Genomic DNA, 13,212 nt, shown 5'->3' on the forward strand with positions numbered 1-13,212 from the left:
CCATTTATAGAATCATGGGGCCAGAACAGATCAGTAAGGGGAATGAAAATACACCCTCCTAGAATTCTACCTTTGATCTCCCAATGGTGTTATTGAGAGGATACCTAGCTAGAGAATCTAAGTATGGACCAGAGAAATAGCCAAACACTGCTGACACACCACACGAGAGCCATCCACTCATGCCTCTGATGAACTGCCACGTTATGACTGGTGGGAGGTCATGATCAAACCTCTCAGTTCTCTCCAACACAACCCTACCTAAGCTTCTAATTCTATATACTAGAGGGGAGGGCACATTTTCCAGAGAAATTCAGGTTGCACAACATATGGCCCTGGCAAATGGTAGCACTTCCTCTTCCCCTGTCCCCTTTCCATCCCCTGTTTCCTTCCTACTTTCCCAAAAACTGCATTAAAAAGTGCTCAATATGGTGGTGTGGAGGTCAAGGCTAGGGTCTACCACACACAGCTTGAAGGCTAACAGTACTGATGCCAGATGATTCGGCTTGACCAGTCAGCATGCTGGGGAAAGTTCTGCACTTCTCTGTTGCTACCTTATGGTGGTCATCAACATTTCTCTCCCAAACCTTATTTCATGATTGGATTGAAGAAAATTGATCTGGGTTGAAACACTTTCTAGCTTCCTGTAGTTAAGCTTTTTTTTTTTTTTTTCTGTCCAAGTAATACTGGGGCTGCCCTTTATTTGATAAAGCTAGGCACTGAAGAACCATGCTTTGTCCTTGAGAAAGTTGCCACAGGAGCCCTTGACAGTTTGAAATTAAGTGGAAGCACTGTGTGTTTGACCTTGTCCTGTAATATCTCTTGGCCTTAATTTCCCCATTTGTGAAATGGTGCTAAGTACCTAGTACCAGGGAAGTGAAATGGTGCCATCTGAACACAGTGCATCTGAACACAGTGCTGGATACCATGTCAAGAGTCTGTAGTCATCATTGTCATTACCATCATTACACAGAGCCAGAAGTTGGGATTCAATTTGCAACACCATATTCTGGGGTGGTAGGAACTGTAATGAGTAAGACAAAAGCATCAGGTAAAAATCAGGTTAAATCAACCTCTGAATAAAGTGAAAGTGGGTTGTTATGGTGATGGGATCAAGGCTCCTCTGGGAGGGCATAGCCAGTCTGTATAAAGGTTTTGAAAATTTTCTCCAATGATCTGTGCTTGAGAAAACAAGAAGCCACTAACATCTTAATGACAATATTTTTCCCCCAAAGCATCAGACATTGTATTGTCCATGTGACCAAGGTGACCACACCCATCAAGAGGTAAGGGTGAGAAAGTGGAGGCAGTCTTTGTAGGCTATAGGAAGAAATGATACACAAGCAGCTAGATCTTTAAAGTCTGTTGTATGTTACATTCATAGACAGGCAAACGATGCTGTTTAAAACTGTTTGGATTTAGGGTTGGGTTCTATGATGCTAGATTTGAACCCAAAGCCTCATCATAGACGTAGGCGCTGTATTATGGAGTTAGATCCTTCGACCAACTACTTGGATTTTAATCAGACCTTACTTTTGTCTAGTGATTTTCTATGCATGTTCTTTTATTCATGAGAAACTCGACTATTCTAAAAGTATTTAACGTCTGTTCCATTCTTGACCCTGTACTTCACTATGGATCTGTTGTGAGACAGCTCCTAAGGGCAGGCCTGGGAAACAAAATCAAAAAGACCCTGTTTGCTCACACTGTCAGGCTTCCTCAAAGCCACTGTTTACAGTCAGTGTGATCTCTAAATGTCTAGGAACTAAAGAAAAAAATGCCAATTTTCTGGAATTTAAATTTGCATTTTGTTTTGGTTTTCCTATTAATCAACACCTGAAAATTCAATGATTGTAATGGCCAGGTGTGTATTTTTAATTTTGCTAAGGCACAAGTCTGAATTGCCACAGGATTCTCTTGTGGAGGTTTGCAGACCATAAATCACAGGTCAGTACTATTCACTAGGACTTTAGAAGTATACTGCTGCCATATATTACCATGATAGCATGGTAAGAAAAATGACTTTGCCAGCTGGCACCTCATCTTCATTTTTCAGTAAGAGTTCCTTGGGCTTGCTTTGGGTCCAGTACCCTACCCATTAGATGATGTTGCAATAGTGGGAGTGGCTATGAAGAAGCTTAGCTCCCTATGGAAATGGTCTGGGTGTCTCACCCAAGTTCATTTAGCTTCTCTCTTCAATTCATTTTCTTCTTGAAGTGAGACATATATTGACTGAAATGGTGAGTGAACACTTAGCTCATCCCGGAAATTCTGAAAATACTCTCCGTTCATTCCCAAGGCTGCCAGAGAAAGTTGCTAAACTTTTCTCAGTATTAAAGCAGATACTAAATATTTCAGGCACTTGAGAGTAGGGAGTCCTTGCCTCACCCACTTAACTGCTACTTTAATGACAGTAGGCACATCCACACAGGTTCATTGTGAGTTTGCTTGTGTTACAATGGATGTGGAAGGTAAGGCAGGCAAAATTTCCCTTTGGGTTACAGTTTACAAAACTGCAGATTTACGGATTCAGAGGTATTTAGGTTCCCACTCTTTACTAGATATTCTCAACTTTTCTTCTTGTTCTAAGCTTCCTGCTTCTCAAGTAAATCTCTTTCTAGTGGAATGCCATCAGCATACACCAATGATGACTGCCACCCAAAAGCACTTACTAATAGTGAGGTTCTTGGCTCTTATGTGAGTCAAGCTGAGTGCCTACATATCAACGCATCTTCTTTGTGATGCCCATTAATATATAAAAGAACAGGTGAGAAGCTTTAACTTTTTAAAATTTACTTATTTTATTTAATGTGTATGAGTGTTTTGCCTATATCTATGTATATATGTGTGCTATATTAACATATTTACATATTAATTAAGTCATTGCCCCAGGTTCCCTTTGATCATCCCATGAATCAGCATCCAATGACCCCAGCCTCCTGATTCTTAGAAAGTTATCAAGCACATCTTTTTTAACATTGCAAAAGAATTCAGAGATCTGTCTACCTTTGTCAGCACTGACAATAAGCTAGCTGGGTGGGATCTCACCTGGAGATCACCATTCCTGGTGCCTGGGCCTAATCACTTTGTCCCAGGCCTATAGCTCAGGAATCTTCCTGCCTTTGTCTCTTTCTGGCAAGCAGGCTCATAGTGCAACTGCTTCTGTCCTTTTAGGTTCATGAAAACCCTCAAATAATTCATAATGCATCCTTATATTTTGCATAGTTGAAAAACTATGTATTTTTGAACTAATGTTTTCAGAGTTCTTTCACACTGCTTTAAGGGGTGTTCTGAAAGTCCTACCGTTTACTATTTTTGCTAAGTATATAGATACACTGTTGCCTCCTAGATCTAGCTGTCTCATTGTCATGGAGTCATTAACCTTGGCAGAGAAGGCATTCCCTGATAACCTTGGCAGGGAGAATATTTCCTGAAGAAAGAACATGAAATGTGTGTGTGTGTGTGTGTGTTTTTATACAAACAAACCTCACAGCCAGCAAGGCATAAGGTAATATCAGATCCCCCTGAAACTGGAGTTACAGATGATTATGAAATACCATGTAGGTTCCGAGAATTGAACCTGCATCTTCTGCAAGAGTAAAAAGTGCTTTGATAAAATGGTGTCTTAAGAAAAGTTTTTATAGATGGTGATATGCACAGAAGCAAAATAGCACGCAGAAATAATGGTGCTTAGGCAGATGAATAGAATAACCTAAAAAGAATTGGAATATTGAATTTGGTTGGAGCTTAGTTTTATAATTTGCATTGCTCCTTTGCAATGAAGTTAGAAAAGGTGAGTTTACAACCTGTCTAAATAAGCATTCCATAAAAAAAAATTAAGAAATCACAAGATTTATTTTTAAAATATTTTAAAGCATTCAACAATGTGAAAATAACATTTGCTTGTAGTGTAGGTTAATTCAATGAGACCAAGCCTTTGCATGTTGGACATCTTCAGTCCCACTGTATACCAAACTTGTCCTGCTGGTCAATCAGAATCCTAGGATGGTTTCAAAGTCTTTGTTCCAACTGACAAAAGTCCACTGTCAATAATGCTTGCCCTTCCTGTCTCCTACAAGTCTAAGCAAAAGTAAATGTTTCTAAGAAGCCCATTTAGATCGAGGAGATAAAAACCTCTTTCTGCAGTCTGGTGCTAAAGCATTGTCCATGCCCTTCAAGAATGGTGTATCTGAGGCTAGGACATTACCAACTCAGGTAAACAATCAAAAATGGTCAGTGCAACAGAGAACGATAGATCTGTCAGGATCCCCTGATGTTGCTAACCAGAGGAACATAGTGATACTAACCTTGTCTCCACAGTCTAGGAGCCCAAGTCCCTGAGTCTAGTGTCTGGTGTCTAGAGTCTGGTGTCCCTGAGACTAGAAGCTGGTGTCCCTAAGAGAGCCATTTTTTTTAGGAATCACATGTACCTAACAGTGTTAGAGTGGGATCACTGTTCCAATTCTAAGGAGAAAGTCCGAGCCCAGTACTGATTGCTTTGAGCCTCCTGTATTTACAGACTTCCCTTGGGATAGACAGAGTGCAAGACTCAGGCTTCAGGGCTTCAGCAGGGAATACTGTTTGTACAACCTTAATAACATTGCTTAGGTTCTGTTTCATGTTTCTTTTTAATGATTAGGCTTTTCGTTTATAGGCATACAAAATATCTTTTAAAACAAAATGTATCTGAGCTGCAGATTTGGCTTACCAGGGATGTGCTTGGAATGCCAGCTCAGTATCTAAAATTGTACTCCCAAATCCCTTGAAAAGCCAGACAAAGTAATGCAAGTCTGTAATTTAGCACTCCCTGCAGGAAGACAGGAGGCAGGTACAGGAGAATCCCCAGCATCCTAGAGGGCTAGCAAGCTTGGGATACAGAGAAAAAACAACCACAAAAACAAAAAACAAAACCAAGAAACTGTCACAAGCAAGATGGGGGCCGAAGACTGAAAGCTGAGGCTATCCTCTGTGCTCCACAAAGATGCTGTGGTGTGTGCATGTGAACATACACACATACACACACACATACACATGTGCTGCACTCGCACGCACACATGCACATGTATCACATACAAGATTTTTTTAAATGTGTTATAGTTTAGAAACATTAATTTAAAAGAAAATTCAATAAGCTACCCTTATAGTGATTCTTTTAAGTAGAAACTATTTTATTTGACAAATGAGGCAGGCCTTGAAAGATTAATTTACTCCAAGTCATATAAGCAGAAGACTGGTAGGACTGTATTCTAGAAACCGAATCTCTGTTTGGATATGAAGTCTGGAAAAGAGTGAACTTCACCATAAGCTGGCCAGACAGTGATTTCAAATAATTGATCCAGGGAAAAGCCTACTGAAGATAAACGCCCTTCAAACAACACAGATTAGTCAGTCAAGGTCTTGATAATTTAACTCTGTATGTTGCCACTGTATGTGAGATGCTGGCTGTTGTGTGAACACTGTATTTGACAGACAGGCAGCAATACCACAAAATAGGATTGTTTTCCTTGTTGTCTAAAGAAAAACCTGAGATCTATTCGTTCAATAATGCCACAAGGTATTGAACAGAATTCTAAATCAATCTCTAGCTGCTTCCAAAACCCACACCCTTTGCTGCCTCCCCAATTCAAGATCCTGTGTCATGCAAGGTTTGGCTGATGCATTCTAAGAAACATACTGCATACCTCAAGCCATATTATACTTAAAACTAAAAATGAGTTGAATATGCTTGCTAAACAAAACTCCATACTATTCCAGCCAAGTTGCTAAGACCCTTGATTTCCCCTAGCCAAATTAACCAGTATTTGGAATTGAAGTTACACAACAAATGCCAGTGGAGTGGGTTGAAAATTATAGCTCGGACAGTCTGGTGGCTGAAGAAATAATGTGAGACTCATAGATAATAAACAGCAGGCTGTGGATGGAGGAGCATGACATTAAATAATTGAAGGCATTGAAAGTAGAACAGGGGGCCAAGTCTACATGGCTATTTGTGAAACTGAGAAATGGAATATTGATGTTTGGTTGCAGCCCTGAGAGCTCTCTGGTTAATTATATTCCTAGGTGAAGTCAGAGAAAAATACGATACGTACATTTTTCAGAGAACACAATAATTTTCAATCATTTGCTGGGAAATTGGTTAACTCTCCAGCTCACTTTCTTTCTGTAAGATCTGGAAGAACATTTTATTGACTAGAACATTGAAATCTCTAACTTCTGTATCTCCAGCTTTTATTGCAAACTCATTGAGCACTGGCTTTTCCTGGCATGGGTTCTTTTTGTAGCTCATAGTGAAAGAACAAACCTAGAGACAATCAGGTCTAGTTGGAAAACTACTAGAATAACAGCCATCCTCCTTCTGACCAGCACAACCTTCTGCAGCATAATTATTTTTTATTACGCATTTTTGCTTATATGTCTGCTTCCAATGCTTAGAATTGTGCCTTAGGCACCAGGAGCAAAGCAGTTGAGGCAATGGGAAATGTCCAGAGTTGTCCCTGGTGTGCTGAGCTTACCAGAGGGGCCCGAGTTTCTGTTTGAGACTTGGAAAATACACGGCATGTTGGAGGAGTAAGATAAAGGCACTGTAGAGAGAGAGGAAATTCGGCACAGACTGAGAGTTGCAGGACAGGATGGTACAAGATGCCCTCATGCATGATGGAGCATGGAAGTGACAAACAGTATTCTGTGTGTCAAGGTGACATGTGTGTCAGAACCATCTGATCTCTGCTGACTGGGTCCCACTCTGTTGTCCTCTCCAAACTTGCCTTTCAAAGGCCATTTGGCAGTGGATCCCAAGACCAATGGCTTAATTGCTTTTATCCTCACTGTGGCAAATGAAGAGAAGAGGGTTTTTTTTTTTTCCAGTTCATATTTTGGTTCATCGTGGTGGAACAAAGCCAGTCATATTATGCTGACCAGAAAGCAGAGATATAGCAGTACAGGAGCTGGAGCAAAATCTTATCCCACACATGAAGCCTCAGTGGCCCACTTCCATGAGCTTGGCCCCCTTTCTCACCACCTTCCAATGATGTCATCATGTTAAAAACTCACCAGGGGATCAACCTATGAGTGGATAAGGGTTGTCAGGATCTAGGTGCATTTGGAAATGTCCTCACACACACCCAAGTGACAACATGTTTTATCACTCAGTAATCCAGACAAGCTGGCAGTAAAGATAAACTGCCTCATCTGGTCACTAGTATGTGAACCAAGTCCATGGCTTTCTGACAAATCTCTACATCCTTTAAACCTAATGTTAGCTTGTCCCACGTATCATATGATTAGAGCAAAAGGGTTTGAGCTGAGTGTCCCTGTCACAGAGCCACGTTAAATTGCTTTTGATTGAGATTACAGGAACTCACAGCAGTATTGGCCGACTGGATATGGAGAGGCTTTGAGTCCCCAAACATGTTGAAATCGCTGTGTGTTGTTTTCCAACTTAGACCTTTGATTGGTTTTGGTTTCCAAATACACTGATTTTTTTTTTTAAGGTCAAGCTGTTTCTGGTTTAAATCTTATCTGCAATAAACAACAAACAACAAAAGCTCTTCCAACTGTAAGAAGAGAGAGTCCTGGAAGAACACGATGTCATCCACTGAGCCCCAAAGTGATTGTCTTTTCAAACACCTTGAGACAAAAATGCAAAACTCATGAACCTTTTTCAATTTCTCAGCATCTGCATGCCTGTCTGTCTGGTTATCTGTCTGTCTGCCTGCCTATGTTTATCCAAGAGATCTTTCTGACATGTTAGTGGCTCTGACTGATGTTCATAAGCAAAGACAAAGCACACAGACTCTCTGAGTTTGTAATTAGAAACTGAAAAGCATGTTTCTCTCTTCCCTCTCACCTTGACCTTCTGCATCCTTGACTCTAATTCCCCTGTCCTGTTTCTTTCTCTTTTTGTTGTCTTCTCTTTTGTTCCATATGCCTCCTTCCCTCCCCCACCTTTGGGCTGCCTTTCTTTGCTTTTATTTGCTCATGACAAATCCTTCCCCGTTAAGTCTCCAGGTTTGTTTGCTCCATCTAAGAGACAAGCTCAGATGACTCACTACTCCTACAGTCTATCAGATTTCAAAATCCATAAAAAGGGAATAATATTGGTTCAGCTTGGGCTTTATATGCTCCATGCTCTAGGTAACTACAAAAGGAAATAGAGTCACACAATATAAGAATGTTCTAGAGAGTAGGGGCACTGTCCCAATGGGGAGGACCTGGGCATCTCTCTAAGAATGCACATATCTCTGACTTGAACATGAGCTAAAACTGCCCATTCTCTCCAAGCACAGGGTTATCCTACATTTTAGGATGAATTAATATTGGTTATGCTGATGTTGATTAATCAAGAAAGCTTAACATAAGATATTATATAAAATTCACTTTATACTGATCAAGACTTTGAAATTTAGGCCAGTTTGCAAGTTTGTGTACTCAAGTTCCTGTACCATCACTTCCTGACATCATCAAGGGGAGGAAACAGTGGCCAACTTCTGCATCTCTCAAGGAAGAAAGAACTCTACATAGCATTTGAACTTCAAAGCAGGGTCTTAGGGCTCTTCCCAAAGGCTCAACTTTCACCTTGGAGACCTGACAGCATGAGAACAAAACTCTATGAGCAAAAATCCAGTGTTGTGTTGGGAAGATTGTGTGTCAGTGATTTTACCTGAAAATGACCAGATTCATTAAGTGGACTTTGATTTTGCTTAGATTCATTTAGTTTGGTGGTATGATTAAAAATAAAAAATGCAGAAGCCATTAATATGAAATTTTATTTCAGTGTTGATGAGGAACAGTGCTATATACTTTAAGATATTTTTGGAATTTTGAATTTTAAAATAATCATAAATTTATATATAGTTGTAAAAAATACCATTATTAAAGGTTCAGTGTACCCTCTTCCAAGTTGCATATGCACGGTGTATACTGTGAGTAATAAATCATAGTGAAATAAACCATTTCAATGTGAGATGTAGTCTGAGTTCATCAGTAACCACAGATATGCTGGAGGCACTAAGCCCCTTTCCCTGGCTAGTGGCTGGCATCTTCTTGCTTGGGTGATTTTTAGTTTATCATAGGGTTGAAAAATGACAGACAGACTATGACAAGACTAAGTATATTAATCAGTAAAGCCCCAAGGACATGAGAAATTTGGGGTAGGGACTACACCTTAAGTAAGCAGAAAAATTATACCTTTCAACCAAAGAGGAATCCCAGGGGTAAGGAAATTCACTTGGGCATGACCATAAAATACACTGTTTGGGCCAAATTGGTTTGTAGATATTTTTGTCTTTTCTCTTAGCTGATTCCCAACTCTACAAGGCAGAAAAATAAACTGCATTGCTTTTACTACCCTGAGTCTCTCCTGGGCCCTGAGTTGTATAACGAAGCAGTCTGAGCAAGGAGTAAGCCAGAAGCTAACATCCCTCTATAGCTTGTTTCCTATTTGGCACATCAGCAACTACTTTACAATCTAGATTTCTTTGTCCCAACTTCTGTGAAAGATGGACTTGCAAGTTCTACACTGAAATAAAGCCTTTCATTCCTGAGTTGCCTTTGGTCACGGTGTTTATCACAGCAATTGAAAGCAAAATGAGATATGCCCTTATTTAGGGGTATGTAATCCAAGATCTTCAGTGGATGCTGAAACCCTGGATAATATCAAACCCTATACTGTGTAGACTTATTTTTTCCTATACACACATACATATGACAAAATTTAATTCATGACTCAGACAAAATAAGATATCCAATAAAAATGTGATGAGACTAGAAGTTATCAAATTGCATCTTTTTCTTATGAAATATCTTTTTATTATATTCTTATATTACAACTCAGTGTGTTCCTTTACAGTTTCACTGTGGGCTATCCAGATTGTCACCATCACTTCCCTTGACTTTTGGTAGCATTATTGAGAAAAGCTGAAGTTACTTGAAAACAAACATGTACATGGTGAGAACAGATCTAATGAAGTAACTAATGGGCAGGCAGCATATGCAGGGTGGATACTCTGTAAGTTTTGAATTATGGATCATTCCATGTAGCATGATAAAATATTATGCCCAGGACATATCATTCCTTATTCAATTTGCTTATTGATAGAAGCTTTTTATTTACTATTTTGAATCCTTGCTAGATTTCAGATAACAGAAACTTTTGAAAGATTAGCAAGGCATGATAGTATGTCACTCACAAGGCTGAGGCAGGAGGATCATGAATTTGAGGTTAGACGAGTTACATGGTAAGACCCTATCCCATGCCCTGAAAAATGAACTGAGGATAAGGGAAGACCATGGTACCGTTATGCAGTGGACCATGGTACCATTATACTGCAATGCAAAATGTCATTTATGCATTTATTTAAATACATTTTCCCACAGGAAGTATTTAACAAGAATTTATTGTGACTTTTTACCTCTCTTAAGAATTGTTAGGAACGATGGGCTCAATATCATGACTGCTATTCTTCAAAAGTCTTACTTAGGAATAGAGTGCACAAGTCTGGGCCTGAAACATTATTCTAGATTGTCAAAGCTTCTCAAAGCCCATGAAGAGACAAGAGTCAGTGATTATCTCTGAAGCAAGCCATCCATGTCATATAGAAGGAACACAGATCCTTTTATCCTCTTCCTCTGTGGCATCTTAAGAGTCTGATTTCTGTGCTGACTGCTCCTTGAGTCGGCACCAGCTGTTAATCCAAATGGACTAATCCTATGCTTTAGGACATGGCCAGGCTGCTTCAAAGACTTTTGTGAGAATCATACACTAACACAGCACTGATCCATGGTCCTGAAGGAAACTACAACATTACATAGAGGCTTTTGGTAGAATGCAAGAAGCTGCTAGGGTGAGGAGATGGGGATCTTGGCCCCTGCTCTGGCAATATAACATCCCACCAAGTGAAGTGACAAATCATGCCCTGGAAGGTCTCCCATCCTGGAATGTAAGTGTGCAGTGTAACTGTTTCCTCTGTGTTGGATATGATCTTTGCTGCCTTGAAGCAAAGCAGCAGTGATCTTGAGATGGTGTCTTTTAACATTCTCCCATAGGGGGTAGAAGAGGACTCAGAGAACTCATAATACCATACAAGGTCTTTGCAAGATCCTCACGAGGCCCTGTGCCTTTCTGAGATTGTGTAAGAGGTAAATAGTTGGCTGGGGAAGGACTTCTCTGTGGCATAGCTCTCTTGGAGTCATCTGTAGAACTTCCTACTGATATGGCCTTTGAAGTCCATCCTATAAGTAATATCAGTAAACTCATTGGTTCATGAAACTGAACTTCTGTGAAATCCCCTTTTTTTGTTGTTCTGTGGCTGCCCTCTCTGTATGCACTGAATAGACATTTCTTTCTTTCATTATGCTTTGTTGGGCTTGAGAGGTTCTTTGTTGTGTTTGAGAGGTTCGTGATATAGAGGACCAGATAGCCTGGTGCTCACTATGTAACCTAGCTTATCCTTGAACTCATGTCATCCCTCCTGCCTCAGCCTCTGTGTGCTTAGATTACAGATATAAAATACCACACAAGGTTAGAACAGACATTGCTTTACATTTCTACAGGCAAATATATGGGAAAAGAGGTCTGCTCATCTTTAGGGCTTTAGTGGAAATGGGCTTCAACTTTGAACTGGTGAGAGTTTAAATTCCTCCTGTGCCTGCCCTATGACTAGGCAGACTACATGACCTGTTTGTGTCTCTGTGCTTTTAATTTGAAAGTAAAATCTATGACAAGAATCACAGCATCACAGTGAGAAGTATCTTTATGAATAAACTGAATTCTTTCCTATTTGCTACTTTAAGCATCCTACCAAATGTGAATATTAGGTTATCTGGACAGTCTGGCTGAAAAGTTACACTATTTGGTACATGCAGCTTTTTTTTTTTTTTTTTTTTTTTGAAAGTGTGGAGAAACAACTGGGAGAGAGATCATCTTCCCAAGCATCAAATACTGATGTGCTGAGTCTAGGAGTGTGGTGTTGAAAGGATGGTTTGCAGAATGAGCAAACAACCACAACAGCCACCAAGCAACATCTGCTGGACCCCCAGCCCCAGGTATGCCTCCACTGCACACTATCCAGAGAGTAGCCATTGAGCTGCAATAGCCTTGCCTCATACATTTCTGCGTGGCCTATTCCTGAATACACAGGACAGTGAGGACACTTGCTATGGAGAGGACACTAAGCAGGTACAGATGTCTCCTTCGTGCATCACTGCTCAGCAGTGACTTCTGCCATTGCTTTTCCTTTGCACAGAGAGCAGCAGCCTGGGAGCTGCATTTTCTTTAATCCTGGGGAGAAGCAGCAGGAGGTTAAAAGAGTCCTGCTGCACAGTTCATTATCATGTTACCTGCTCAGACTCTGGAAACTCGGTGTCACTAAAGCTGGCTAGACAGTGCCTACGTGAGATGTAACAGCAGCTCTGTGTGCAAAGGGCCAGGGCAGTCATTTAATTTGTGCTAATTCAAGAGAACAGTTTATGGAAGAGACATCTGAGCTGAGCGCTGTCCAGACACAGCCGGAGTCGGGGGGGGGGGGGGGGGGGGGGAGGGGTTGGGGTGGGAGTTGGGAGTCTTTGTTAGGCTGTGAGGTCTGGAGAGGCAGCTGGAACACATGGAACGTGGAAAAAGGCTTAAGGGCATAAGTGCAGGAACAGAACACATCAGGGAACACCAGGCCAGCTGCCACTCCCACAGGTCCCTTTCACTGGCAGGGAAGAGTCCTTAATTTGCTTTATGGCTCACAGGCCTCAAAGTCATGGCCCTTTAACAGACAGATCTGGCCAAGGTGCCTTTATTTGTACTACTCCTGGTTCTTCCATTCCTAAAACTGAATTCATGATCAGAACTTAACATGTGATGTTTTCTTCTTGAAAATCCAAAATATATGGCCATGCTGAGTAACTCTCCCACAAGGCAGTGGCATCTGGGGCTGACACACTCCTGCTGCTTCAGTAGTTCATGTCCTTTCCTCTGGTCATACTCTGGAAACATTTCTGATATACATTATTTCTCCATTTCCTGTGGGTAGAAAGGTTGTGGCTCCAGGCGTGCGCAATGTGGAATAATAAAGGGTAATTTAAAATAACTCACAGCACGCGTGATGCCTGCTGCTCCACTAGAGGCACAGAACTTGATTAATATTGTTTTCTTTGGAGGGACTCAGTGGCAGCAGGATAAGTGTCTCACATTCTCCTGGTCTTTCCCGAACTGTTTGAAGGTGGCTATCT

The 13,212-nt window shown here is 40.8% G+C and overlaps 1 protein-coding gene across 1 annotated transcript in view; it reads left to right on the forward strand.

The window, feature by feature from the left end:
• Window positions 1-8,892, forward strand: part of LOC143441780 (uncharacterized) — a 29,245-nt gene extending 20,353 nt beyond the window's left edge. The window contains exon 4 of the mRNA XM_076931569.1: window positions 8,403-8,892. Within this exon, the coding sequence (XP_076787684.1) occupies window positions 8,403-8,660 (258 nt within the window). The 3' untranslated portion in view covers window positions 8,661-8,892. The remainder of the gene's footprint in view (window positions 1-8,402) is intronic.
• Window positions 8,893-13,212: the final 4,320 nt, after the last annotated feature.

Source organism: Arvicanthis niloticus, chromosome 3, assembly GCF_011762505.2.
Source record: "Arvicanthis niloticus isolate mArvNil1 chromosome 3, mArvNil1.pat.X, whole genome shotgun sequence".
NCBI lineage: Eukaryota > Metazoa > Chordata > Mammalia > Rodentia > Muridae > Arvicanthis > Arvicanthis niloticus.